The sequence below is a fragment of the Hemitrygon akajei genome, chromosome 17, assembly GCF_048418815.1.
Source record: "Hemitrygon akajei chromosome 17, sHemAka1.3, whole genome shotgun sequence".
Taxonomy (NCBI): Eukaryota; Metazoa; Chordata; class Chondrichthyes; order Myliobatiformes; family Dasyatidae; genus Hemitrygon; species Hemitrygon akajei.
The window spans coordinates 57,386,459-57,412,835 of NC_133140.1; the positions used below are offsets into that span (position 1 = coordinate 57,386,459).

The 26,377-nt window shown below is 40.0% G+C and overlaps 1 protein-coding gene across 3 annotated transcripts in view; it reads right to left on the reverse strand.

The window, feature by feature from the left end:
* Window positions 1–4,041: 4,041 nt before the first annotated feature.
* spire2 (spire-type actin nucleation factor 2) overlaps window positions 4,042–26,377 on the reverse strand; it is an 82,178-nt gene continuing 59,842 nt past the window's right edge. The window contains exons 9-15 of one of the 3 annotated variants that reach the window (XM_073070206.1): window positions 24,890–25,103; window positions 21,549–21,676; window positions 17,966–18,103; window positions 17,064–17,131; window positions 13,942–13,969; window positions 11,799–11,914; window positions 4,042–6,891 (exon numbers count right to left, since the gene is read on the reverse strand). In XM_073070206.1, the coding sequence (XP_072926307.1) occupies window positions 6,687–6,891; window positions 11,799–11,914; window positions 13,942–13,969; window positions 17,064–17,131; window positions 17,966–18,103; window positions 21,549–21,676; window positions 24,890–25,103 (897 nt within the window). In that variant the 3' untranslated portion in view covers window positions 4,042–6,686. Of the gene's footprint in view, window positions 6,892–11,798; window positions 11,915–13,941; window positions 13,970–17,063; window positions 17,132–17,965; window positions 18,104–21,548; window positions 21,680–24,889; window positions 25,104–26,377 lie in introns of all 3 variants that reach the window. The other 2 variants (XM_073070207.1, XM_073070205.1) reach the window with 2 other exon arrangements.

Below are 26,377 nucleotides of genomic sequence, written 5' to 3' on the forward strand. Positions count from 1 at the left end.
TGGTTTCCTCAAGGAAAAATCTTGCCTGACAAATTTGTTGGAATTCTTTGGAGAAATAACAAGCAGGATAGACAAAGGAGAATTGGTTGATGTTGTGTACTTGGATTTTGAAAAGGCCTTTACAAGGTGCCACACGGGGCTGATTAACAAGCTACGAGCCCATGGTATTACAGGAAAGATTCTAGCATTGATAAAGCAGTGGCTGATTGACAGGAGGCAAAGAGTGGGAATAAAGAAAGCCTTTTCTGGGCTGACTGCCAATGACTAGTAGTGTTCCACTGGGGACTGTTGGGACTGATTCTTTTTACATTATATGTGAAACCCCCTGGTTTCCTTGGCTGCATAAGTCTCGGGAAGACAACCTCTGGCCCCGCCAAACTTTAGAGAATTAGATGCACTTGATCCCACCCCAAACCTCAGTTTGTGTGGATGCTGGGTCATTTCCTACCCTGTTACAAATTAATGCCACAAAATAACACTGCAAATGATTAAAGGAATTATATTTATGAATCTTAACTGAAGGGTTAGTAAAGAATAACAATAAAGGGCCCATTCTAATTAAACAGTCAAATGTGCACAAGTTGGAGCTCATTTTGAACTTCTCTCTCACTCACACACTGGGCCCTCGGTCAACGTGAAAGCACACACCACCTTCTGAACATCGCTCACAATCCATCTCAAACAAACATGTCTCCCACTGGATCGTACGTTACGACTGGTTCTCCCCAGCTTCTTCTCTCCTCTTCTCCTCTCAAACAAAAGCTCAAGACCAACCTTATTGTCCCTCACCAAGAAAACCTCCCGCTAATTAGATGGCACACATTCCACATTATCCCTTATCTTCCACAATAACCCAAACAGGCTGAAAGCAGAACAAACAGCTCTTACAGAGCTGCACAAAATGAAATACATACAGGATAACAATAAAAAATATGAACCAGGGGATTACATATGCTAATAATTTGGATGATGTAATTGATAGCTTTGTTGCAAAGCTTGCAGATGAAATGAAGATAGGTGGAGGGACAAGTAGTTTTGAGGAAGCAGAGAGGCTACAGAAGGACCTAGACAGATTAGGAGAATGGACAAAGAAGATGCAGATGGAATAGTGTCAGGAAGTGTATGGTCATGAACTTTGGTTGAAGAAATGATAGTGTTGTCTATTTTCTAAATGGAGGGAAAAATACAAAAAATTGTGATGCAAAGGGACTTGGCAGTCCTTGTGCAGGATTCCCTTAAGATTAATTTGCAGATTGAGTCTGTGGTGAGGAAGGCAAATGCAATGTTAGCATTCATTTCAAGAGGACTCGAATATAAAAGCAAGGATGTAATGTTGAGACTTTATAAAGCACTGGTGAGGCCTCACTTGGAATATTGTGAGCAGGTTTGGGCCCTCATCTTAGATGTGCTGAAACGGGAGAGGGTGCAAAGGAAGTTCACAGAAACGATTCCAGGATTGAATGGCTTGTCATTCTGAAGAATGAGGGGTGACCTCATTGAAACCAATCAAGTAGTGAAAAGCCTTAATAGAGTGGATGTGGAGAGGATGCTTCCTATGGTGGGAGAGTCTAAGACCAGAGGACTCAGCCACAGAATAGAGCAGCATCCTTTTTAAAACAGAGTTGGGCAGGTATTTTTTTTTAGCCAGAGTGGTGAATCTGTGGAATTCTTTGCCACAGGTAGCTGTGGAGGCCAGTTCTTTATATATATTTAAAGCAACATTTGATGGATTCTTGATTGGTCAAGACAGGACAGGATATGGGGGTGGGGAGAAGACAGGAGATTGGGGCTGAGAGGAAAAATGGATCAATGGGCCAGATGGCCTAATTCTGCTCCTATATCTTATGGTCCAATAATTCTTTTAAACATGACTGCACATCACAGGCAAAATCATTTTTCATCAAGATCAGAATGGATGCAACTACTGATAGTCCTGGATTTGTATCTTAAACAGTAGATGGCAGTCTTGAATAAAAATGATGGTTTCTGGTCTCTTAGTTGTGAAATTTGATTTAATTTCAGAATGTAAGAAACAAGGATAAAAAAATGTTGTAAAAATTCTTACATCCTCCTGTACTATCACTGATAATTTTTCAGCTATAAACTCTGGATACTGTTTTCCTTCTTTCATTCACCATTTTAAGGCCTCTGCAAACCTACTCTTTGAATGAAAGAAAGCATATACAGGTGATCTTGAAAACAGCACCATGTTTGGGAGAGTGTGATTAAAAATAATTAAATAGGTGCATCAAAAGAAGGGAAGGACATGCAGATTCTGAAAAAGTTAAAGAAGCCTGTAAAGGAGTTGGAGACACTTCAGAAAACAGAGCAGTACGAGTGTCTAGGTCAGCAGATGTTTTGTTCTGACACTTCCACGGGGCTTCTGTGTGCCCTGCTGCATGGACCCGGGGGTCTTAATATGATCCTAAATGCTCCAGTGATCACTATGAGTGAATAAGGATATTGGCTTTCTTCAAGGAGGCTTTGACCACATTCTTGAATCTTTTCCTTTGTGGTAATTCCTCCTACGTCAGAGCTCACATTGCAGTGGGTCCAGAATAACATTAAGGCACCTTTGCCAGATATGTCCATTTGTATGAAACTGCTCCTTACTAGTCAAGCATTGATACACTGTAAATGAAGTAGGGTTAAGCAGTGTGTTCATATGAGTAACTTCTCTTAAGTACCACTGGTCTCAGTTATTGCATGCATACACCAGCATAACAAATTCTGCTCTATAAAATTCTCATATGGAATGCTCAATGTCTAAAAGATTGTTTTAGCTGCAGTGGCAATACTACTGACGTAGAATGATTCCTGTATGTTTCTAAGCAATGCTATATTTTAACCAAAAATATGTTGTTGTCATCAAGAACGGTAAACTTAGAAAGGATGATGAATACATTAATTGCATTTCAGGTCAGTTTATTACACATGGGGGAAGGAAAATTAGCCAGAAATATGAAAACTTAAACTACAGAAAATTTAGGTTAATAATTGAATGTTGAGTATAGAAAGTGAGGCTGGGAATAAATACTGAAATATGGGAACATGGCTACCAAATAAAAAGGCATCTTGCATCTGTAAAATGCATACTGTAAGCAATATCTCAGCTATACTGATTATTTGGGAATTGGAAGGGAGTTGGGAAATTACATTGACATGGGTAGTGATACCAAGCAAGTTGTTGGAACTGTGGGCTGACATTGCCAGGATTGGATGGATTTATCTTCAGCTCTTCAAAGGCACAACTGATCATTAGTGTAGAAGAAAAACAAGTGGAAAGCAATAAATAAAGATGTAGGTCATTCCCTCAGCCCATATTTCAAAAAGGCTATTTCTATGGAGCAGTAAACTGCAAATGCTGGAAATCCAAAACAAAAATCAAAGGAACTCTGCAGGCCGGACAATATCAGAAGGGACAGAAGGATAGATTGATGCCTTGTTTCAAGGACAAGTGTGCTGTATCTTATGGGGTGGGGGGGGGGGGGGTGGAGGGAGAAGGAACAGAAGAGATGGAAAGAACAAAGAATGTCTGCAATAGCATGTAGATTAAAATTCAAGGTAAACATTGCATTAAAAAGGTAGAAATTAATTGAAACAAAGGTATAGATGTAACTAGTGTGAAGACGACCTTTTTCTCATTTAAAAACTGCTTAACTGCACATTAATTTAGACTAGATATTCTATATCAGAATTTAAAGTGTTTATAGACCCAAAAGCTCTAAAAATGGACATGCCTTAACTGATTTTAACCCATGGTTTACATTTCAAACATGAAGAAAACAGGAAGGATTCAAAATACTCAGCAAATAAGGCAGCATTCACCGAAACAGAACAACCATTTCAGATCAATAATCCCTTTCCACTGGCCTGAAATGTTAACCTTTTATCAACTGACGTTGCCTAATTTTGTACAGATTTTATTTTGTATTTCTAGCATCTATAGCTTTTAAGAATCAAGTACAAATGCAAAGATGTAATCAATACACTCCCCAAATATTTGCTTACAGTTATGAATTATCAAACAGGGTTTCTGGATAGTTTGCACAATTTATTTAATTTCGCAGTAAATATAACTTGTATTTACAAGGAAACATATTTACCAAATACATTTTACATTGTGTTGTACAGTCCTTAAAAATGTTTATTTTCATATATTATTTAACATGCTATTTGACTGAAAAAACAGTCACTGTACACACAACACACATTCCATCAGTAACGAAGGTGCATTGATGAATAGCTTTATTCATATTAAAAAAAGATGCTTATGATTTCTGAAATTGTTAGTGTATTGCTTTGAATAGATACCTGGATGAAAATTGCAGATTTTATGCATATTATAAGTTAGCCAGAAATTGACCTCTAAATGCTGAGAGATTTTGAAGTAAGGATCGAGACTTTATTTCTCCAAACCCATGATAGGTCCTGTCTTGTGGAGATGTTTCCTGAAGGCATGATATCGATTTGCCATTGCACTCCTTGGTGACTGTTCTACAGCATGCATCATATCCAGCAGAAGGTGATCAGATGACCACAGTGACTTCGTCAACAGATTCATAACAACAACCACCACCAAGCTCATTAATTCTACTGGCATGTCTTTCTGGGCCACTCTGGTCAAAATTTTCAATCATGCAGAAAGGCTAATAAGCAGCATTATACCAGAGCAATATCAAATACAGTATCCAGATAAAAGTAAGATGGTGTGATGATGAGGAAAGCAAGCTGAAATTCGAAGCAGTTTGTTGTAATTGGTTCTGTTACTTTATCAAGACTTGAGAACAAACAAAATTAAATGTCCTTTTGGCTAGTTATCTGGCTGGCTTCTGCAGTGCTATCTAATAAACACATTGCTGTGCACTTTAATTCCACCTCATGGATATGAATTAAAGGTCAGACAAACAGCAGCCTTTTTTTTAAAAAAACAAGCATGTTGTGATATTAGCAATGATTCCATAAAGGTACAGAAACTATAAATAATCTCTGAAATAAGAGTTAAATAGCTGCCTATTTTTTTCCATTGTTATACATTAAGTTTAAAATGTAACAGCTTTAAAATGTGAAGTTTTCTTTAGAATGTGAAACAGTCAGCAGCAGTCTGCCTTTAATCTGTACTTTGCTGCTAATTTGTGTTTAAGTCAGAATTTCAGAAATATGAAAGGAGCATAATATGATGCTCAAGAGTTGGAAATGCTAAAATGCTTATTTTAGTGTTACAAAATAATCTAAATGGACTGTTTAACATAATATAAACCCCAATGTCCTCGAATTATTTTAGTACAAAACTCAGTGCTGATGTCCAAACCATTGTGGTTTGGTTGTTGCCCTTTCATTGGCCTTTGCTTGTTTACTGGATTCAGGTAATGGAAAGATGAGATTATGAGAATAATTGGCTTTCAATATTCTACCTAGACATTCACTATCTGTTTATGGTCCAAATATACAGTGATGAAAAATAATCTCCACAAGAGAACAGTTAATATTAAACATGGCTGTTGTATGCAAACTTCACTTTATTCAAAACTCTTCATTTTAATTATTTGAATTATTAAAGATATGGTATAAAGAAATTGAAACTTAAATGATTAAGCAATCAAGAAATGCTGAATATTGTATGCTTAATCATTTATAAAATTACCTGGTAGTGCCAATTGAGCTTTTCAGATGTTAGATCTTTGTATATAGATTATTCCTCAGATTGTCAATACACCTAATACAAAATATTTTAGCTCCAGAATGAACATTTAAAAACATACTGTATAGTTATTGGACTCTGACAACCATCATTTATGCCTTTGATACTGCTCTGGTTCAAAGCGACTCAAGTTTATTCTATTCAGTAAAGTGCAACAGAATCAAGAATATAAAACAATCATTTGAGCTGTCCTAAAGCAATGTCAGCTCTGATGCTTTGTTTTATATTGTGATAGGCTTCATGCACAATCACAGCAGTGCACGTGGCAAGGTGAATAATTCAAAAATTGCACTTGAAGTAAAATCTACTTAATCTGTTGCTGTGCTAATTTTGAGTGTGGGCTGAAAACACTCACTAGGTTAGCACATAATAAAGTCCCAGAATTAAATGTCAGTAGTACATGTTTCATTTGCAAGGAAACAGAACTATTAGTGATCTAGTCTTCTGGAGATAGTAGCAAGAAAACAAAAACTGAGAAAAGAATGGAATTTAATTGTAATTAAAATAATAAAATAGATTTCCAGTGGTTTACATTCCAAACTGACTCAGTCTCTTGACATATCAACGTGGAAGTATTTCAAGTACTGAATTCAAATATCTCTTCTCTACCTAATCAGCTCTTATAGCTGGTTAACAGCAAGAATGAAAATTGAGTTTGCCACCATCTCAAAAATTAAAGGACTAGTCTCCAAATTCAAGAATTCATAGAAGGCTATAAAGCACATCAATTGTGTGGCAACTATCTTGCCTCAATGTGAAAAGAGTTTTACCATGAAAATGTTAAACATGACCTCTATAAACTCCAGTTCTTCTGTATCCTTCATGGTGACTATGTGTCATGTTCGTAGTTGTTGAGAATGAGTTGGGCACAGCCTCGAAATATTGCATTCAGTTGGTTTAGGAATTAACAATAGCTCATGCAGTGTGACTGCTGTCAACTTTGTCTAATGACTACGTCAGCCAGTTGTTGCTTCTTGTACTTCTCTCAGGATCTGGTGGAGCGCGAGTACATAGACTGAATTTTCCTTGAAGGAGTGTTGTTCAGAAGGTCCATACTTTTTCTGCTTGAATTAATGACATCAGCAACAAATTTTGTGCATTCAGCACAAATATCCTTGAAGCTACAGCCATGTGCATAAAGGTGTGGGAAATCCTGTTCTACTGACCGGTTACTGATATTCCTCAAGGACCTGTAATAAAAGCATTCAAAGGGTTTTGAGTACTGAACATGAGGATATTCCATTGGCGGCATTTATACATGGATAATTTTTTTTTACTGGTATTAATAATTCAGAAATGCAAGAGAACACACATTTGTCAAAGTTTGAACCATGTGCAATCACCAAGATTTCCTGCAGTAAATTATCACACAATGCTTACACATTTTCCACTGTATACACAAATGTTAGAACCACAGAACATTACAGCACAGAAAGAGGCCTTTTGGCCCTTCTTGGCTGTGCTGAACCATTTTTCTGCCTAGTCCGTTTGACCTGCACCTGGGCCATATCCCTCCAAACTCCTCTCATCCATATACCTGTCCAAGTTTTTCTTAAATGTCAAAAGTGAGCCCGCATTCACCACTTCATCTGGCAACTCGTTCCACACTCCCACCACTCTCTGCGTGAAGGAGCCCCCCCTAATGTTCCCTTTAAACTTTCCCCCTTCACCCTTAACCCATGACCTCTGTTTTTTTTCTCCCCTAGCCTCAGTGGAAAAAGCCTGCTTGCATTCACTCTATCTATACCCATCATAATTTTATACACCTCTATCAAATCACCCCTCATTCTCCTACGCTCCTGGGAATAAAGTCCTAACCTATTCAACCTTTCTCTGTAACTCAGTTTCTCAAGTCCCAGCAACATCCTTGTAAATCTTCTCTGCACTCTTTCATTTCAACCTTATTAATATCCTTCCTGTAAGTAGGTGACCAAAACTACACACAATACTCCAAATTCAGTCTCACCAATGTCTTGTACAACCTCACCATTACATTCCAACTCTTATACTCATTACTTTGATTTATAAAGGCCAATGTACCAAAAGCTTTCTTTACAACCCTATCTACTTGTGAAACCACTTTTAGGGAATTATGTATCTGTACTCCCAGATCCCTCTGTTCTTCTGCACTCCTCAGTGTCCTACCATTTATCTTGTATGTTCTACCTTGGTTTGACCTTCTGAAGTCCAATACCTCACACTTGTCTGCATTAAACTCCATCTGCCATTTTTTAGCCCATTCTTTCAAATGGTCCAAATCCCTCTGCAAGCTTTGAAAACCTTCCTCACTGTCCACTACACTGCCAATCTTTGTATCATCAGCAAATTTGCTGATCCAATTTGCCACATTATCATCCAGATCATTGATATAGATGACAAAAAACAATGGACCCAGCACTGATCCCTGTGGCACACCACTAGTCACAGGCCTCCATTCAGAGTAGCAATCCTCCACTATCACTCTCTGGCTTCTTCCATTGAGCCAATGTCTAATCCAATTTAATACCTCTCCATGTTTACTTAGTGACTGAATCTTCCCAACTAACTTCCCATGAGGGACCTTGTCAAAGGCCTTACTGAAGTCCATGTATACAACATCCATTGCCTTCCCTTCATCCACTTTCCTGGTAACTTCCTCGAAAAACTCTAATAGATTTGTTAAACATGACCTACCACACAAAAAGCCATGCTGACTTTTTCTAATAAGTCCCTATCTATCCAAATACTTGTAGATCCTATCTCTTAGTATTCCTTCCAATAATTTACCTACTACCAATGTCAAACTTACTGGCCTGTAATTTCCCTGCTTATTTTTTGAGCCTTTTTTAAACAACAGAACTACATGAGCTATCCTCCAATCCTCTGGCACCTGACCAGTGGATATCGACATTTTAAAATATTTCTGCCATGGCCCCTGCAATTTCAACACTAGTCTCCTTCAAGGTCCGAGGGAATACCCTGTCAGGTCCTGGGGATTTATCTACTCTGATTTGCCTCAAGACAGCAAGCACCTCCGCCTCTTTAATCTGTATAAATTCCATGACCTCCCTACTTGTTTGCCTTGTTTCCATAGACTCCATTCCAGTTTCCTTGGTAAATACAGATGCAAAAAACCCATTTTATATCTCTCCCATTTCTTTTGGTTCCATACATAGCCAACCACTTTGATCTTCAAGAGGACCAATTGTATCCCTTATTATTCTTTTGCTCTTAACATACCTGTAGAAACTCATAAGATTATCCTTCACCCTGACTGCCAAAGCAACCTCATATCTTCTTTTAGCCCTCCTGATTTCTTTAAGTATTTTCTTACTCTTTTTATACTCCTCAAGCATCTTATTTCCTCCCTGTTGCCTATACATGTTATACATCTCTCTTCTTCTTTATCAGAGTTCCAATATCCCTTGAGAACCAAGGTTCCTTATTCTTATTCATTTTGCCTTTAACCCTGACAGGAACATACAAACTCTGCACTCAAAATTTTTCCTTTGAAGGCCTCCCACTGACCAATCACATCCTTGCCAGAGAACAACCTGTCCCAATCTACGCTTTTTAGATCCTTTCTCATTTCTTCAAATTTGGCCTTTTTTCCAGTTTAGGACTTCAACCTGAGGACCAGATCTATCTTTATCCATGATCAAGTTGAAACTAATGGTGTTATGATCACTGGAACCAAAGTGTTCCCCTACACACACTTTCATCACCTACCCCAACTCATTTCCTAATAGGAGATCTAATATTGCATCCTCCCTAGTTGGTACATCTGTCTATTGATTTAGAAAACTTTCATGAACACATTTTACAAACTCTAACCTATCTAGACCTTTAACAGTATGGGAGTCCCAATCAACGTGTGGAAAATTAAAATCCCCTACAATCACAACTTTCTTTCTCCTGCAGTTGTCTGTTATCTCTATGCAGATTTGCTCCTCCGATTCTCGCTGACTATTGGGTGGTCTATAATACAACCCTATTAATGTGGTCATACCTTTCCTGTTTCTCAGCTCCGCCCATATGGCCTCAGTAGACAAGCCCTCTAATCCGTCTTGCCGAAGCACTGCTGTAATATTTTCCCTGACTAGCAAAGCCACCCCTCCCCCCTCACACCCTTCATCCCTCTGCCTCTATCACGTCTGAAACTTCGGAACCCTGGAACATTGAGCTGCCAGTCCTGCCCCTCCTGTAGCCAAGTTTCAGTAATGGCTACGATGTCATAATTCCATGTGTCAATCCAGGCCCTCAGCTCGTCTGCCTTTCCCACAATACTCCTCGCATTGAAATATACACACCTCAGAAGATTATTACCACCACACACAACCTTACTATTTGTGACTTTGCATGAACTGCTAACATCATTTATTTTTACCCCCGTTCCACTATCTACTCTGGCACTCTGGTTCCCATCCCCCTGCAAATCTAGTTTAAACCCTCCCCAATAACACTAGCAAACCTCACTGCAAGTATATTGGTCCCCTTGTAGTTCAGGTGTAACCCGTCTCTCTTGTACAGGTCCCACCTGCCCCAGAAGAGGTCCCAATGATCTAGAAATCTGAAACCCTGCCCCCTACACCAGTTTCTCAGCCACGTGTTCATCTGCCAGAGCATCCTACTCTTACCCTCACTGGCACGTGGCACAGGCAGCAATCCAGAGATCACGACCCTAAAGGTCCTGTTTTTGAACTTCCTACCAAGCTCTCTGTACTCACTCTTCAGGACCTCCTGACTCTTTCTACCCATGTCATTGGTACCGATGTGTACCACGACACCACAATGTGTTCAGTTGGATCTGTATACACAGAAATCTAGTTCCTAAACCTGTACTGTCTCTGCTGGCATCTACTGATGACCCCAAAGACTTGTCTAAAATTACTTTTACGTGTTCCCCTCACTTTGTACTATTGTCACTTTGTTATTACTGATTTATTATTATTGGTTTATTATTGAAGAACTTTTGCATGCCGTCCATGCAGATCACTGCATTACAACAATGCTTTGTAGTACAAGGGAAAACAACAGAATGCAAAATAGTGTTACATGCTTTTGGGCTTTGGTATCTTCTGCCTAATGGGGTGGGGAGGGAGGGCAGTCTGGGTGGGCAGGGCCTTTGATTATGCCGGCTGTTTTACCAGGGCAGCAAGAAGTATAGAGTCCACAACTCTGCAGTTTTTTGCAGTCTTGGACAGAGTGGTTGCTATACCACCTGGATAGGATGCCTTCTATGGCGCATCAATAAAAATGATGATAGTCAAGAGGAACATGCCAAGTTTCTTTAGCCTCCTGAGGGAGGAGAGGTGCTAGTGAGTTTCCTTAGCTGTGGTGTCTATGTGATTGGGCTGGGACAGGCTATTGGTGATGTTCACTCCCAAAAACCTGAAGCTTTCAACCCTTTTGATCTCAGTATCAGTGATGTAAACTCATTCTTTTCTCCTCCCACTCTCTTAGCTACCAATATGAACATTTATTCTAATGTTCCCAGCCTGTTGTGCACACCCCCCTCTGTCTCACCACTGCATTAGTGCCTTCAGTATTTCTCCAATTTTTTTTCCAAATGCTCCCACGGTTGTCCCTTACAATGAAAGCAAGCATTGGATTAGCTTTGTGGACTCTTTCTAAGCAGCCTAGTTGTATTATTCGAAGATACCCTGTTTTAGCACCCCCTAATGATGAATGACATTTGGCATCAATATGAAGACCAGCTATACAGTTCCTTTCATCTGTTGGTGGTTAGTAACTTCTGTATCCTCTCACTCTTCAAGGCGAGGTACAATTTCCATATCTTGCATCTTCCAACAAAGCAAGTAGAAACATAGAAAACCTACAGCACAATACAGGCCCTTCAGCCCACAAAGTTGTGCTGAACATGTCCCTACCTTAGAAATTACCAGGCTTACCCATAGCTCTCTGTTTTATAGAAACATATAAGTGTTCCCAAGTTGGGAACCCCTGACTTACAGCCAGCTGCATCAATGCTGGCAATTGATCCAAATACATGAAAGTATTTGTTGTAGTAGTTGTGTTAGTCTCATTAAGTTGCCAAATGCCAGTTCAGTTAAAGGAAAACGTCAACATCGAACATTGTGCAATTCAGTATACTTACTGAGATTGGAAGAGTGCTTTTGCCTGGGCAGATTTTGTCTGACTGGCTCCTTGAGTATTCTCAAAACCCAGAGTGTAGACTGGTATATGGGCAGGTTTCTTAGAAGGTATCTTAATCTGTAGAAAATATATGGAATTATAGACTGCTTATGATACAGTCAGAAGACATCCAGCTCATTACGTCAGCACATGTTTGAAGTGGAACAATCTCATTCTCCTACTCCTTCCTCATAGGTATGCAAATTAACCTGTCATGTAGCTTTTCATTTCAACAAATTCCAATTCACTGAAGCAACTTCCAGATTAGTGCTATTACTTCAACTTTTTACTCATCACACATCCTGCCAGTCTATTCTGCACAAAAAGATTAAGAGTGTTTACAGGAGTACTTATGCATTAATAGCAGCTATTTCCATCTATCTCTACTCTTAATCAGCAGTGATCCAGAACGTCCCCATTGAATTCCCTCAATCACATCTACCAGCTCAATAAACTGATTAGAAAGGCTGGCTCTATCATAAGAGTCAAACTGGACGCACCACAGGCTGTGGTACAACAAAGGGCCCTACTGAAAATCGTGGCAATTCTGGACAATGCTTCTGACCCTCTGCATGCCACCTTGGCTGAACAGAGGAGCACTTTTAGTAATAGACTAAGACAACTGTGCTGCTCCAAAGAGCACTATGTCATTCTTACCCTCGGCCATCAAGCTTTATATTGAGTCATCCTACAGCTGGGGAGTTGATGAACCCCCCGTTAGACTGTTTGGGGTAACTTATTTTTTTATTCTTTCTACTTCTCTAATATTTATATCTGAGCACTTGTAATGCTACTGTGACACTAATTTCCTTTGGACTGAATAAAGTATATCTATCTATCATTTATCCCACTGACATGTAGCAGGTTCCTCAGTCCTGTGCAATTTGTCTGATTCTTTAATCCGTCAGTTGTCTATCTCTCCAATTAGCCTATTTTACCTGCAGTCCATCAACCTAACTGATATGACAGGCAATTACTATTCTCTACCAATGTACACGATTACTTTTCACATCAGATTAGTGAGGACAGAAATGCTGCTTAATCCAGTTCTGCCCATATCACTGGTGACTGTACTTATTGTGCAAGTACTGAGAGTGAGCTGATAGCATCTTGGATACCTTTCAGCAATATTGGGAATTTTGAGTTTATATATCGCCTAAGTATTGGCTCTAATGAAACCAAACCTTCTAAATCCAGGTTTATGAATCTGAGGACTAGAGGCACAACACCTATACAATTTGACTCCTGCATGACTGGTCCAAATAGAACATTTTCCATACATTTACTTTAATTAAGCTAGAATGCCATTCCTTTTCAGTGTAAACAACTCCAACCAAATGAAAGACAACAAATTGTTTTCTACCTTTACTGAATATGTCCAATTAAACTAACTCTTTCACTGTGGTATTTGCACTGGTAAGCTTTTAGAACCTGGTCAAAACATCAATCCTACACCATGCAACAGCACTAAATAATTTAAAATCACTCTACTTCTCCCAAGTAAATACACTTTTGGGGGGGGGGGGTCATTATGTTGAGGAACATTCAAACTCAGCTGCTTCTATCAGCTGTTCAGGCAAAATTGCCCTTTCATGGATGGGGTGATTTCCTGGACAGATACCGCATTTTAAAAATGTAATGCACAACCAGTGAGTGAAGGATTTTGCTTATTTCAACCGTCAGTAACATTTAAACTATAGTAACAACTTTGAGATATATTAAACCAATTTATGTGAAGTCTATTGCTGTTGACTCATTTTGCTTTAACATCCACTGCCACATGAATACACAATACAAATAGGAACATTGTCACCTGTTCCACAATCACTGCTATTATGGGAAATGCTTGTTATGCTTTCTTCAGTTAGACAGCTCAGTGGTGATACTCAATTCTCTACCAGTTTGGTTATAAATGAACAATTCCTGTACTCAATACACTGGCATTGTTTTTCATCTTACTAGTTTCTTTTGAATAATATGTTATAATATCTTAAACCAATTTGTAGATTTGGTAACCAGAAGCAATTTATCAGGTAAAAGGAGAAGTTAAACTTTGTTTACCATATTTGCGAGTTAAGATTCTAATCAATTGAAGCAGTTCTTACCTTCAAACTGCAGGAACCACAGACAGATCTAAGAGAAATAAAATACAAGTGATTGGACGGTAAGAAAAATATGTGCAATGCTAGAAAATGAATGATTTAAACTAGTGTTCCATGACTACTAAAATCTTTGGATTTGTTTTTAATGTTTCTTTCAATAATTTTTACCAAGTTTTATCTTTTTTAATACAAAAAAAGTCAATGTATTTTGTTCAAAATGCAGAAACATTAAACTGAAAGATTGTTAAATTGTAGTAACATGACAAATATTTGTAAATTTTGGTATTGAATACATTTGTCAAAATTAAACTCTCATTCAATCTACACCGAGGTAAAACAGCTAATAGTGTAAAATATGAACAAATAGCCCATATAACATTTTTAATACAGAAGAACATCAAATGGTATTAAATACACTTATTTTAAATATTGAGTATTTTGCAATTTGGAGAAATAGCTAGTATTTATGTTTATTATTTGTACAGTGCACAAAGGTCCTCTCTGAAATACACCAGGAAGGGAGTTTAAATCCATCTGTTTCCCACAGCTTTACTTTGGAAAAGAAACACCATTTTGCGACATCTTTTGTCATCAATGAATCAGCTGATGAAGGGGTTAGACTGTAAGGAGAGATTGAGTCACCTGGGACTCAGGAAAATGGGAGGAGATCTTACAGAAACATAAAATTATGAGAGAGATAGATAAGCTAGAGGCAGGAAAGTTGTTTCCACTGGTAGGTGAGATGAGAACTAGGGTACATAATATGTTAAGTTTTTATCTGCAATTTGAGAAGGATAAGGGCAGATCGGAGGTGGCAGTGTTGCAGTTGAACAGGGGAGACTATGGGGCCATGAGAGAGGAGCTGACCAAAGTTAACTGGACAGATATCCTAGCAGAAAAGACAGTGGAACAGCAATGGCAGGTATTCTTGGGAATAATACACAAGGTGCAAAATCAGTTCATCCCCTGGAGAAGGAAGGATTCAAGGGGGGGGGGGGGAAGGGGCCACAGTGGTTGACAAAGGAAATCAGAGATTGCATAGCATTAAAAAAAAGGAAGTATGACAGAACTAAGGTGAGTGGGAGGACAGATGATTGGGAAACTTTTAAGGAACAACAGAACTTAACTAAAAAGGCAATATGGGGAGAAAAAAATGAGGTACGAACGCAAGCTAGCCAGGAATATAAAGGAGGATAGCAAAAGCTTTTTTAGGTATGTGAAGAGAAAGAAGATAGTTAAGAACAATGTTGGGCCCTTGAAGAATGAATTGGGTGAAATTGTTATGGGAAACAGAGAAATGGCAGAAGAATTTAATGAGTACTTTAGATCTGTCTTCACTAGGGAAGACACATGCAATCTCCCAGATGTATGGATGGGCCAAGGACATAGGGTAACAGAGGAAATGAAACAGATTGACATTAGGAAGGAAACACTGATGAGTAGACTGATGGGACTGAAGGCTGACAAATCCCCAGGTCCAGATGGTCTGCATCCTAGGGTACTAAAGGAGGTGGCCCTGGAAATTGCGGATGCATTGGTAATCATTTTCCAATGTTCCTTAGATTCAGGATCAGTTCCTGAGGATTGGAGAATGGCTAATGTTATCCCACTTTTTAAGAAAGGAGGGAGGGAGAAAACAGAGAACTATCATTCTGTCAGCCTAACATCAGTAGTGGGGAAGATGCTAGAGTCCATTATTAAAGATGAAATAGTGGCATATCTAGATAGCAGTGATAGGATTGGGCCGAGCCAGCATGGATTTACCAAGGGCAAATCATGCTTGACTAATCTATTGGAGTTTTTCAAGGATGTAACCAGGAAGTTAGACAAGGGAGATCCAGTGGATGTAGTGTACCTTGATTTTCAGAAGGCATTTGATAAGGTCCCACATAGGAGATTGGTGGGTAAAATCAGAGCTCATGGTATTGGGGGGAAGATATTGACATGGATAGAAAACTGGTTGGCAGATAGAAAGCAAAGGGTAACGGTGAATGGGTGTTTCTCGAAATGGCAGGTGGTGACTAGTGGGGTGCCACAGGGCTCGGTATTGGGACCACAGCTGTTTACGATTTACATCAACGATTTAGATGAAGGCATTGAGAATAACATCAGCAAGTTTGCTGATGATACTAAGCTGGGTGGCAGTGTGACATGTGATGAAGATGTTAGGAGAATTCAGGGTGACTTGGATAGGCTGAGTGAGTGGGCAGATACTTGGCAGATGACATTTAATGTGAATAAGTGTGAGGTTACCCACTTTGGGAGTAAGAACGGGAAGGCAGATTATTATCTGAACGGTGTAGAGTTAGGTAAGGGAGAAATACAAAGAGATCTAGGAATACTTGTTCATCAGTCACTGAAGGTGAATAAGCAAGTGCAGCAGGCAGTGAAGAAGGCTAATGGAATGTTGGCCTTTATTACAAAGGGAATTGAGTACAAGAGCAAGGAAATCCTCTTGCATTTGTACAGGGCCCTGGTGAGACCACACCTGGAGTATTGTGTACAGTTTTGGTCTCCAGGGTTAAGGAAGGACATCCTGGCTATAGAAGAAGTGCAGCGTAGATTAACAAGGTTAATTCCTGGGATGTCCGGATTGTCTTATGCAGAGAGGTTAGAGAGACTGGGCTTGTACACGCTGGAATTACGGAGATTGAGAGGGGATCTGATTGCAACATATAAGATTATTAAGGGATTGGACAAGATAGAGGCAGGAAATATGTTCCAGATGCTGGGAGAGTCCAGTACCAGAGGGCATGGTTTGAGAATAAGGGGTAGGTCATTTAGGACAGAGTTAAGGAAAAACTTCTTCTCCCAGAGGGGGTCTGGAATGCACTGCCTCGGAAGGCAGTGGAGGACAATTCTCTGGATGCTTTCAAGAAGGAGCTAGATAGGTATCTTATGGATAGGGGAATCAAGGGATATGGGGACAAGGCAGGAACCGGGTATTGATAGTAGATGATCAGCCATGATCTCAGAATGGCGGTGCAGGCTCAAAGGGCCGAATGGTCTACTTCTGCACCTATTGTCTAATACTGACGGTCCTCTTCGATATTTTGATGAAAATGCTAATCAGGACACTCACAGTAAAAGATTCCAGAGTAAAACAGTTATTGCCAGTTGGTTACCTTTTACAAAAGAGACATGTTGAAGGCCACGATAACATAGGGAACTTAGTTCTACAGCAGCAGCATACCTGCAGGGCAAAGGCAGAATATCACAAACCCCCAAACCAAAATCACCATATACAATGCACATTGGAAATACAATGGAATACTTTGCATGGATGGATGAGTACATGAGGGCATATTTTCCTCTGTACATAACTGTTATATCTGTTCTGATGCACAAAAGGTTAATGCTGCCTTTGGTTTTACATGGTAAGCAAAGTCATGCCCCTTTATTTGCCAGATGCTGCAGGAGTTGTGCTTTGAGAGTTAAACAAGCAGAGAACTCGAGCAAAACAGGAACAATGAAAATACAGGTTTCAAGTAACAATTCTAAATTAGTAAAATCCGCACTATTTCCACTTCCTGTAACAATTTATTAGTTCAGTTTCGATAAATGTAGGGAAGTTCTTTATCAAAATTACAGATCACAATATGTGAACGAGATTGTCAAGTCAATTTTTAGTTTCTGGATATTGGTCCAGTACATGTGATAGTGGAGTTCATGCAGGACTTGGAGCTTCAGGATGTACCTGAATGCTCCCAGCGGCACATGTTCAGGATGTGTGGTTACGCATAGGATTGAACACTCTGATTTATACCCTCGGGATCTGTGGGGATGCTCCCAGATTCACACCCTCAGGGAGTGCTGGTTGGCTCCAGGATTGATGTGTACTGCTCACTGGCTACAGCAAAGCTGAATTTGTAAAGCTGCACAGAGAGCCGCCTGGCTTCTTCTAAAGCCTGCGTAATAACTGGTGATGAATGACTGCTTAGGGACATTGTTTTAGCAGAAAGTAGTAACAGATAGCAGCCAGTAGGAACTGAATGATGATCACTGAGTGAACATGAAAGATACAAACCTTCCCCTTTAACAGGCTGTTGTAGAGATCTTTGTTTTGCAGAAACTTTTCCATTTCAGCTTTAACCAAGACTTTTCGAACATTAATTATTTCTTCTACAGTCAGTGCCAGACTTTCTACAGGGTGACTGAACTCCTCCTGCAGAGAAACAGATTCCATTCTGAGTCTCCCTGCCATAATCTGTCTGGATGTTACAAGCACTATGATTACTAGAAAGAGCAACTCCCAACATTGATTGCACAGTTAAGAATAGAGGGTTTGATTGCTAAGGGGGGGGGGGGGGGGAAGCAGTGCCCACATCGTGCACACATTTCCATGTGAACCCATGTGTTTCCACCGAGTGTTATTTACTTTTTTCATAAATTCATTCTCAGGATTTTATTCTGCATCTCAGAATTTTGGGTAGTGATCTGTGAATTCTGTAAGAGTGAACCTTCATTACCTAAACAGCTGTAACTTGGGGGAGGGTCGCCTGTATCTTATATGTGACTCACCAATTCCCATGCTGTTTAAATTGCTTTTTTCTAAAACAAAAGGACAAAAGTAATGGGGCAGATCTTGCATGACATCCTGCTGTCTGAAATGGTCAGCCATGGTCAATGATCACCTGCATTTACCTGAGCTGGATCCCGAGGTTCAATTTCACCATCTGTCTGATTTGGGTGCAGAAGAGTGACCCCAACTGTGACCAAGCCTAAGGTAGTACAGGGCTAAAATCTTGCCTCCAGATGCCCATGATAAACAGACTGAAGTCTGCTAGTGATGGAGATTTGCCAGCTGTCAAACACTGCCGTGGATTCTAGTTTGTAAATGCCCTTGACATTGAGAGATGTTTAAAAATTAAAATAAAAACAGCAGAACTTTATTTTCCTTTGCCTGCACATCTGCAGTCCTCTCATGGTTTCAGATCTGGAAGGTGCAGAATCTGAGAGGTAATTCCCAAAAGCAATATTGGAGAACCCCTGCAAGTTTTCTGAATCCATCGGTTCCATTTGAAGATATGCTCCCCATTGAAACCACTAACCACAGGCAAAACAGGTGGGGAGAGGGCAAGGAAGCAAACAGGACTAGAGTCCCTAAAGATATCAGCAGTGATGGGGAAAGGTTAGGATTAAACAGCAAAGAACATATTTAGAGGAGGAATGAAAATTAGTCCATTAATATCAGAGGTGGAGGGTCAGCAACTTTAACTTCCTCAATGTCATCATTTCAGGGGATCTGTCCTGGGCCCAGGACACAAGTACAATTATGAAGAAAGCACAGCTGCGTCTCTACTTCATTAGAAATTTGTGAAGATTTGGCATGACATCTAAAACTTTGACAAACCTCTATAGATGTGTGGTGGAGAGTATATTGACTGGCTGTATCACAGCCTGGTATGGAAACACCAATGCATTGGATGGAAAATCCTAGAAAAATTAGTGGATATGGCCCAGTCCATCACGGGTAAAGTCCTCTCCACCATTGATAACATCTACAAGGAGCATTGTTGCAGGAAAGCAGCATCCATCATCAGGGACCCCCCACCACCACTCACCCAGGACCTGCTTTCTTCTTGCTGCTGCCATCAAAAAGCTACAAAAGCCTCAGGATTCACACCACCAGGTTCAGAAACAGTTATTACCCCTCAACCATCAGGCTCCCGAACTAAAGGATAACTTCACTCGCCCCATCACTGAAATGTTCCTACAACTTATGGACTCACTTTCAAATACTCATCTCATGTTCTTGATATTTATTGCTTACTTATTATTACTTTTTCATTCATTTTGTATTTGCACAATTGGTTGTCTTTTGCACACTGGCTGTCCATCCTGTTGGTGTGATCTGTCATTGATTCTCTTACGGTTATTAGATTTAGAAGTATGACTGCAAGAACATGAATAACAGGGTTCCATATGGTGACATAAATGTACTTTGATAATAAATTTACTTTGAACTTTGAAAACAGAAAATGCTGGAAGCACTCAGCAGTTTATGCAGTATCTATGGCAACATTTCAAGTCAATGACACTCACAAGTTCTGATTAAGGTCATTACCTCAAGACTATGCTTCGTTTTTATTTTCACAGAAGAGCAGACACCAGTGTGAAATGCTGCCACTCATTCTCTCTCAGGAAAGTGGCTCCAACAGTGGAGTAGAAGCAGAGTGTTTCAGTTTGGGGGGGAATTAGCAACAGTACTGGAGGGGAACAGTACAGCAACTGAAGGGGTTAACCTATGAGGAGAGATTGAGTCACCTGGGACTATACTCTCTGGAGTTCAGAAGAATGAGAGGGGATCTTATAGAAACAAAAAATTTGAAAGATAGAAGTAGGAAAGTTGTTTCCATTGGTAGGTGAGACTAGAACTGGTGGACATTGCCTCAAGATTCAGGGGAGAAGATTTAGGACTGAGATGAGGAGAAACTGTTTTTCCCAGAGAGTGGTGAATCTGTGGAATTCTCTGCCCAGGGATGCAGTTGAGGCTTCTTCACTAAATATATTTAAGATACAGTTAGATAGGTTTTTACATAGTAGTGGAATTAAGGGTTATGGGGAAAAGGCAGGTAGATGGAGCTGAGTTTACGGACAGATCAGCCTTGATCTTATTGAATGGTGGGGCAGGTTTGATGGGCTGGATGGCCTACTCACAAGAACACAAATACACAAGAACATGGCAGATACAGTAAACATGTAGACTTATTCAGTTTGACAGGAAAAGCAAAGGCAGGGTGTTATTGAAATGATGCAAGACTGGGAAATGTTGACGCGCAAAGGAACATGGGTTACTGAAAGCACCCAGGCAGATGCAGCAAGTAGTTAGGTGACAAATGGTACATTGTCCTTTATGACAAGGAGATCTCAGTACAGAAGGATGTCCTAATACAGTTATTCAGTGGCCTGGTAAGTCCACTTATGGAGTTCCAATCTCCTTCTCCAAGGCATGCACTTGTCATAAAGTGCGGTGAGAGTTCACCAGCGATTCCTGCGATGACAAGAGTTGCTGTTTGAGGAGAAATCAAGATGACCAAGTTTAGGACTCACTCAAAGAAGGATGAACAGGAATCAACACTACTGAAATTCTGACGGGGCTGGACAAAATGGGATGTGGGAAACTACATCCCATAGAATGGGATCTGGGAAATTATTGAAATTCTTACTGGTGGACAAAATAGACATGGGGAACATATTTCACATGGGTGGGGTTTGAGAACTCAGGATCTCAACCTTTGAATTTGGGACTCAAGAGTGATAGGGGTGAAACATCTTTACTCTAAGGCTGGTGAACCTAAGGTCCATGTCACTGAATATCTTACGGATGGACAGATGAATGCAAAGAAATGGCACAGAGGAGAGAAGAGGAATACGTTGAGATGGATGATGTGCAATGATCATATTGAATGGCAGAGCAGGGTTAAGGGGATGAATGGCCTACCCTGCTCCTCCCAAATTTCATGTTCCATTAATAACCAGTAAGTACAGGAAAACCTATATGAATGTATTTTCCCCCCCTTATTTTATCGAGTTTTTGAAAATAAACATTTTACACTATTTAAGGGTGAAACTTAAAAGCTTATATACAAGTTTCAACAGGCACTTACCATCAACGTGTGTTTGGAAAAATTTGAACGGTTCTCAGAAAAACCCCTTGAAGTACGCAGGATCGCTCCCCCTGCAGAAGAAGAACGAGTTCTATAAGCCTCCATAGACCATACCTCCTCATTATGATCTGCTGAAAGTATAAACAAACACCACGTTTGGGAAACCAATCCATTAGAAAGGAAGAACAAAGCCAGTGTGCACACACAGCAGTTCCCTGAAATCCACTGATCCTTTCACACATGATCACATCCTCATAAGCAATTCTAGAGTCAGAGAGTAACTCACCCTACAAGAGCAATATCCAAGTCTAAACATAGTTTCATTCTATACCCACAAAAGTAGCTGAATTTACTTGGGCAGCAATTAAACATGGAGACCCTGGTTAAATTTATTTTCCACGATCCAGGGGAATTAATGTTTTGGATAAGGAATGAGAAAGCGGAACATGCTCAAGCTGCCAGGCTCAGCCACATTTAACTAATGAAAGAGAATCTACTCAATACATAGTGTTTATATCAATGTTCATGTAATCAGAAGATGTTATGACCAATTTGGTTGTCACAGAGGATTTTAGGACAGATCAGTTGTCAGACAAACACAAACAGAAAATATACTTCCTGGCCATGCAACTTTGTTTTTGAAAAAGCGTTTAAAATTATAATTCGCTCATCTTTCCCTAGCTGTTCCATTATTCTGATTGTAAGTGATAAACCCACAAATCTAATTTTCTACATTATAATTGTGATAATACTTCAAAAGTGTCTTAGATAGAATCGAAGTATAAAAGCAAGCTATCAGACCACTGTTTCCATGCCAACCATCAAGTACCTATCCTTATAATGAGCACTTGGTATTGGAGAGGTCCTATAGCATTGAAGGTTATGCACCATCTTCAAATTAGCCGGTGACTTTACTGTTTGTTGGACGAATCACAAGTGGCATTGATTCAGCTTACCAGAGCGAGATAGATTCCCGATATCACAACATCAATCTATCGCTCACTGTCAGCAAAACTAAAGAGCTAATTGTTGTGTCCTGGAAGGGAAGGGGGTTGCAAACATGCTGGTCTACATTGATGTATCAGTGGAGGAGTCAGCAGCTTTAAGTTTCTGGGTGTTAAGTCACCCAATGTGTTAGGTCCTCAGCCTAGCAAACAAAAGAAAAGCATGCCAGTTTCTTTTACTTTCTCAGGAGGTTCAGCATGCTACCACACTAACAAACTTCTGCTGATGCTGAAGGTATCCTGACTGGTTTCATTACGGTCTGGTACAGCAAAACGAATACGTGGATGGGAATGCATGAAGTGGAGTCAGCCCAGTACATCACAGGCACATCCCTGCTCACCATTGGTAATATCTACAGGAGGCACTGCCTCAAGAAAACAACATCTATGAAAGATCCCCACTTCCTGGGCAATGCCATCTTCTTGATGCTAACATTGGAAAGGAGGTACAGAAGCCTGAAGCACTTCACCATCAGTAGTAAGAACAGTAACTTCCCTTCAACCATTCAGCCCTTGAACCAACTGGCAAAATCCTAATCACTACAGTTTAGCAAAACTATGATTACTTTGATAACATTGCTCTAAAATAGACTTTTATTTTTGTTCTAATTGTGTTCTTTCATGTATAATTGTGTAGAATTGTGAATGCTGCTTACAAGATACAAGACCATATGATATAGGAGCAGAATTAGGCCATTTGGCCATCAAGTCTGCTCTACCATTTCATCATGGCTGATCCAATTTTCCTCTTAGCCCCAATCTTGTCTTCTCCCCATATCCCTTCATGCCTGACCAACTAAGAATCGGTGTGTGTGTGCGTGTGCGCGCGCGCGTATAATAAAAATAAAAATATAAAAAAGAACTAGGCGTCCACAGCTGCCTGTGGCAAAGAATGCTCCACTAGACAGTAGAATACTACAGCACAGTACAGGCCCTGCAGCCCTTGATGTTGTGCTGACCCATATATTCCTTTAAAAAAAAGTACTAAATCCATACCACACTGTAACCCTCTATTTCACTTCACTCTCAGATTCACCACTCTCTGTATAAAGAAATTCCTCTTCATCTCCGTTCTAAAAGGACATCCCTAGATTCTTAGGCTGTCCTCTATGGTCTTAAGACTCACCCTCTAGAGGAAACATCCTCTCCACATCCACTATCAAGGCCTTTCAGCATTCGATAGGTTTCAATGAGGTCACCTCTCATTCTTCTGAATTCTAGTGAATACAGACCCAGAGCCATCAAACGTTCTTCATATGACAAGCTATTTGATCCTAGAATCATTTTTGTGAATTTTGAGCCCTCTCCAGTTTCAGCACATCCTTTCTAAGGCAAAGGGACTTTCTGTTACAAGGCACGAAATTTACAAATATGGGAACCTAATTGTTGACATCAAAACCAGAGAGTTGAAGTTAAAGAACTGTTCAATGACATTGGGAACCTTTGGTCAGTGTATTGGAGGGGTCATGACTGTCACATGCCCATTACCTGGTCGAAAGACACTCCACCTGCCAATCAAGGTTTGACCCCTCCTTGCCCATCAATGCACACCTAACCATTGGCCCCTTTAATTAGCCTTGTACTTGACCTCAGGCAACTGGCCTTTGTAATCAGTTTAATTTGGCTGGCACCAAGCCACTGGCTTCCCTGTGAATTACCTGGGCTGGACTCATCAGCCCTGCTGCACTATAAAGGAAGCCACGCGTGCTTTGTTGCTATCTCCGTGGGACCACCCTGCTGTTGGTGAGCTGCGCATTGAACAGGGTTGGGAGTGTGAGTATTGTCCCTAAGCAGAAGAGCTGTGCCTGCACAAAGTCAAGGGGGGGGTGCGGGTATTGTATTGACTTTTCCCTGGGGTGCGGGGGGGTATGTGTGCGCGCGCTTTGTTCCCACGCGATTTTCCCTCGTTTGTTATTAATTGTCTGGGTGTGTGTTATTGCCGATCCGACTACTGTAAATTGTGCACGTGTGTGTGTTGCTCCTGTTGCCATTTGCCCACGTTTGCCTTCTGTAAATAAAATCCTTTACTACCAAGGCTGCGTGTCCAGAGTCCTTGTCCGTGAGACCTATCAAATCTGTTTCCTCACTCACAACAGTCAGGAACCAAGTTTTTAAGCAAGTATTACAAGTTTATCCATGTTAAAAAAAAGAGTATAGAATCACTTCACCTTCTCACAGGCAATTTGTTTTTAATGAAAATGATTCAGTCTTTAACCGGTTCCATTTTACTGCCAGCAAAGTACAGATGTACTAAAATGTATCCAGTCTGGTCCATACATATTGTCTAATGATTATACAGCCTCAAGAGGAAAATGGAAAGATATTCCATTAACTCACCTTTATGCTGAGACACAGTTCTGGTTACTGATTCAGTCCCTGAATGTAACCTTGTGTGGGAATCCTCTGTTGAGAGATAGGCCGATTCCGAATGTGACAGGGCAAATTCAGCCTGTAACTGGAGGAGATCACGTTCTGAGAATGAGCGATCGCGTTTCAGAGGAACTGGGGAGCTGGCAACCCTTCGCATTTCTGCACTTGGTGAATCTTCTTCCTTATAAAGTAACACAATTACATCTGAATATGCGCATCACTCACTTCTACACAAGAGTAGAGTGCTATTCCATATGTGGAGATCATTACCCTCACACAACAAAGGAAACACAAACATATCAGATAAACATTATCATGTGTCAAATCTTAGTGGATTTATACAAGTTGTCTGCCACTGGCCACTTTTGCTCTCAAGTATTCCTGAAACAGTCAGTGGACCTTTAGCTTTCTCACCATCATGGCCTTGCAAATTCAAAGTTGTAGAATTCAGTATTCAGTTTTTCCAGTTACAATGAAGCTCAATGCAATGCTGAAGTCATCTTTCACCTGGGCAGGCTGCAGATTTCTGGACTCAACATTGAATCCTACAATTTCAGGTAACTTGCTATCTCAATGTATAACAGTTAACTAGTTGCTATACTGGTTCAGCATGTTTGTTTTCCCCTCCCCCTCCCCCCACCCCTTTCTGGGAGAAGAGGACACCCTCAGACTGACTTGCTAGACTTGTGTTCCCACTTTGCATTTTCAAACTCCTCCCATGTTCTCTCTCTACTTGCTCTCATTCAGTCACTGACTAAATAATTTTATTTACAGTTTATCCCATGGTCACCCCAATTGTACTAAATCAAAGACATTCCTCCCCATCCTGCACCTTATCAACTACTTTTGTCTCCTTCCAGTTGAGGAGTCTTCAACCAGAAATATCAACTGCGTTTCTCTTCCCGCAGATGTGGTCTGGCCCATTAAGAAATTGCAGCATTTTCTGTTTTAATTTTATTTTTCCATCATGCTCAGACTTTTTTGGTTTCCAAACATTTAACATTGTCCTTCTAAACTAGGTTCAAATGCTCACTGATCAATAAAGTAGCAATTCCTAAAACAGGCTGATTTCCAAACAGTGTGCAAAGAAATAAAACAGAACTAATATTGCTGAGAAAGCATGCTATCTAAAAGTTTTACATTACAATCTTCATTAAAAATTAATCAACATTTATGTTTGGCAGATGCATCTTAAACTAGCAAGTGAACAATGAAAAATGTTAACAAATGAAAGGGAGACATTTAATGATGGTACAGGTTTAACACTTTAGTGGATGTGTTATTCATCATATAATCTAGAGACATTCACAACTAATCCAGAGAACATGAAATCTAATCCTACTAAAGCAGGTTAAGAACTAGAGCCAGTTTAAAAATTATGGGAAGATACAGTACTGTGCAAAAGCCTTATGCACATATATATAGCTAGGGTGCCTTAAGAATTTTGCATAGTAC